Source organism: Carya illinoinensis, chromosome 9 (genome assembly GCF_018687715.1).
Source record: "Carya illinoinensis cultivar Pawnee chromosome 9, C.illinoinensisPawnee_v1, whole genome shotgun sequence".
Classification (NCBI taxonomy): Eukaryota; Viridiplantae; Streptophyta; class Magnoliopsida; order Fagales; family Juglandaceae; genus Carya; species Carya illinoinensis.
In genome coordinates, this window is record NC_056760.1 from 30,734,885 (window position 1) to 30,739,034 (window position 4,150).

The window sequence follows — 4,150 nt, forward strand, 5'->3', positions numbered from 1 at the left end:
AATGCAAGTTGATGACTTGCGCTTACTAGGAATTCCTCGTTGAAGACTAACAATTGCAAATATTACTCGGGCCTATCGACCAAGGCTATAAACTCGTTGAATATATCAGTGTTGCACGTGTGTGGCCCAGAACATCTAAGGGCATCATAGACCTGTTATTGCCTCAAATTTCCTTGGCCTAAGGGGCCATAGTCCCTCTAAGAAGCTGGTCGTGGAAGGTCACCTCCACATAGCTAGTTAGCAGGCTGAGGTCTCATTTGTTAACAAAATTAACCAGACAAATCGCTCCACCAACTAAGAACGACCATGCACCACCATCCAGAGAATAAGAAAGAGCTCTCTATCTATCAATCCTCAGGAAGCTTTTTCATTATATGCCGCAAGCAGAAGCGATGGCAGGAAGTTGGAAACACCCTCGAAATTGCAATTTCCATGGCCTTGTCTTGGTCTGCGATGATTGCATTTGGCAGTTGGTCATTCATACACTGCAACCATGACTTAAACAACTAAGTGGCGTGTCCACGTCAAGTGGGACTTCAAAACGGGAAGAACAAGTGGGGTCCCTAGCATTATTCTATTGCAAAGAACTTTTACTTGGAAAATGATCGCGACAAGTACCAAAATATTTCAATAAGAAAATTGGACCAGATCTTTTGGTGTCTATGGGCCCAATTCGTATATGAGCTTATAATGCCCTTAAGCGCAATAGCCTATGGCAGCCCGGGCATAGGGCATTATCTAGATAAACACCGTTGCCAGGTAAGGAATGGATCACTACAACTAATAATGAAAATCGTTGAGGATTTACTCGTGGGAAATGGCCATCTTCGCTCAGGGAGGATGGTTATCTTCATTCATGGAAGATGGTTATCTTTTCCTCCAATGACTCTATAAATAGCCTATAGGAGGTAACAAATACTTAACTTGACTTATCACATCTTCTGCATACACTTCCCATCATATTATTCTGACTTTGGCATTAAAGTATTCTCATGCCAACTAGTGCCGCCCCTTTATTTGCTGCAGGTCATCTGTGTGGTTGGTGGTATGAAACACGTCATTTACAAAAATAATCACGTAATAGTAGGAAAATAGAATGAGCCAAAAATAATCAAAAGAAATGGTCTAATATAAGAAAAAATATATACGAACCCTGGACTTCTGTTGCATTAACAGTTAAAATTATTTCTTTCAAAATTATTCTTTTCCTAATTCTACCCTTATCATATAGAATCCAAACACCTACGAACTCTCACTTGAACACCAGGGAAGAGTAAGGTACACATTAATACAAAGACATTCTGCTCGGAGAAGAAAACAATTACAAAAACATCCAAAACAAACTTTAGCTTTTCAACAGGACGCCAGGTGTTGCTGGGTTTTGAACTAGTGAGTCATGAAGTATCAAGAGCATGAAAACCCTCTTTTGATCTACTACGCCATCTTCGAAGAATTTTCGTTCTTCTTTTCAGTAAGGCACTGACGAACTGCTCGTAAAGCTGCTTTTGCAGTGGAAGCTGCTTGGTATGCCTCGAAATAGCTGTCGTCAAGTCGTTGGCCATGAGGGCAAAGGCTTCAACTTTTGTATGTGCTTTGACGGTTTCCTTAGAGATTGGGAGATCGGATGGGGGGGAGTCGTTGAACCCCCAGTCTAGAAGTTCTTCTCCATAGGAATGACCTTTCTCAATACACTGAGTTCTTCCCCTGCCGTCACTGTTCTTTGAAGTCCAACAAATTCCTTGGGTGATGAAGAGGATCGCATCAAGTGGATCTCCCTTCCGAACAATGTAGTTGCGTTCATTGTAGTGCACTAGCTTGAGATATTCGCAGATTAGTAGCAGCTGTTGTTCACTCTTTGCTTTAAGCATTGGCACCAGGTCCCCATAATTCGAGAAAATCAATATATAATGAGAAGATGTCGGCTGATGTAGATTTCTTATTGAGCGTGTATGGGAACTCAATGCCAAGAACAGAAACAACTTGCAAATTGCCTGCAGGCCGATACATCCATATATGGCAGGTCTGGAAGTTACTTCTTTTTCATGCCTTACAGCCTTAAAAGTTCTTTAAAATTGTTGGTTCCAGCCAGAGGACGACGTGGTACATGCGTGTTGCCATTTTAATACAGAAATAGCTAATTTGGATCTACATATTATTTTTTTGATGTCTATAGGGATATAAGTGTTTGGCTATACACCTCTGTTTTTATGTGCTATGTACATTGTCTTTATGCAAGGGAGTCAAGGGACTTTGTATGGCTGTTAATCTTAGGGCTGTGAATCTTAGGTTTGAAGTACTTCATTTTTGTCAGAAAAATGATTCTTCAAGTGATGATGAGCAACAAGTGGAATATGATTCTTTTCCTAATATACGTGCGGAGGGCATCAAAAGAAATGGGAAGAATAAGAGGATTTTAGTGCAAGGCTTCAGGAAATGAAGTTGGGTAGAACTGTAGAAGTAGATCAAGTTCTAGCAAATCCTAAGCATTGAGTAAACCCTATTATAGAGGGTTTCAATTAAAATTTTCAAGTGGGTAACCCTGTATTAATGTACCCTCTTTCAAGAAAAGGTTTTGCTGTGCTTAAGGCCAAGGGTCTATGAATCCCTTTTGTTTGTATTGAACGCTGTTAAATCCTGAACATTAATTTGGATCAATAATAAATGATGCAAACCCAAACTAATGCCAGTGATCCGGGATCATATTTTACGTTGATAGTGTTCAACTACCTCAAGAAAGTAAATATGTGCAAATGAAGCAATAAATGCCGAATCTTCCTTGTATTAGGGCAATATTAGTTGTTTTCCCCCTAATTATCTACTTACCTTAATTTTTGCCATTTTAAAAAATATTTCATTTCCAATTTTTGAAGTGAGTCTGATTTCGATTTTGGCAGATTTATTGTTTAATCATGTATTTAATTTGAATTTTGAAGCTAATTAAGCATGCCTTATTGGCTTCATTAAATAATTTTAAATTTCCTTATTAATCAATATTTTTCAGAGTTTTCTTTTGTGTTGCATATGTTTTTAATCTCACTTCCTAATTTTTGTTTATTGACTAGCAATCAAAATAATTCTAATTATGTCTAATGTTAGTTAGCATCAAAGCTTTAGCATTTTCCCAGGGTGATTTCTCATCAAGTTTAATGGCTAACGGTAGAGGTCATGGTGCATAGGCACGTTCAAAATGAGAAAGCCCCTCACTGTGATCATAACTTACAGGATGTGTTGAATACAGATTTGCAGAAGGAGATGGTAGAATTAACCTAGCGTCTAAAGGCGCAAAACATGAAAGATCCGATAGACGACCATGATTGTTACTCTAGCTTTGAGATCCCGTATCATAATCATGCTCAATTTTGATAGTACCATGGTCCGGAGGAACAACATTAAAACCTAGGCCTCAAAGTTAATTTACCGGAATTTCTTATTATTTTGCAAGCTGAAGGTTTCGCTAAATTGTTACATGACTTTGAGTGGATTACTCTTACCAAGATGACTTTGAGGAGGATTCTTCCATAAATTGGAACTCTACACTTATCTACAATATATATCTTGACAAAGATAACCAGGTGGAGATGGTAACTATTATTATGGAAAACATAGAAAATTTTGAGAAAGAAGATGGTGGTGAAAATTTGAAGTTTGAAGATAGAGCAACTTTTGAAACAATTAATTATGTCAATTTTCTTGGAGTTTCTGAGTTTTTTTTTTTTTTTTTTTTATAAATTCTCTTATACTAAATATTCTTCTTGGATTTGAAATATTGAAAAGAAATTTAATTTTGGAGTGCAAGATGGTAAATATGTTTTTATTTTGAGCTAGTCATGAAGTTAATTTCAATTTTGCCATGATTATTGGGATCAGATTACAAAACAAAATAAAGAATGGTTTAATTGGGCATCGAAAAGATTGAAGTAAAAAAATTTAGAATTTGAAGACAAATTTTCTCTAACCTAGTGAGAATGATGCAAACTCAAACTGATCATGTAGGGGATTTGGGGTGTCCAGATTTTACATTAATAGGGTTGAATTGCTTTAAGAATTATCTATTTTTATGATCATTTTTACCTTCAAAATCGAACCTGAATTACTATATCCAAGAAAAAAAAAAGGGAGCGAAAGAAGAATAATGGACTCACATTCTTTA

General features: G+C 36.9%; 1 protein-coding gene across 1 annotated transcript; it reads right to left on the reverse strand.

Moving 5' to 3' along the window:
• Positions 1–1,394: 1,394 nt before the first annotated feature.
• On the reverse strand, positions 1,395–1,868 carry LOC122276998 (cyclic nucleotide-gated ion channel 1-like). Its single transcript, XM_043086876.1, has one exon. The coding sequence runs from the start codon at positions 1,866–1,868 to the stop codon at positions 1,395–1,397; it is 474 nt and encodes a 157-aa protein (XP_042942810.1).
• Between the last annotated feature and the right edge of the window lie 2,282 nt (positions 1,869–4,150).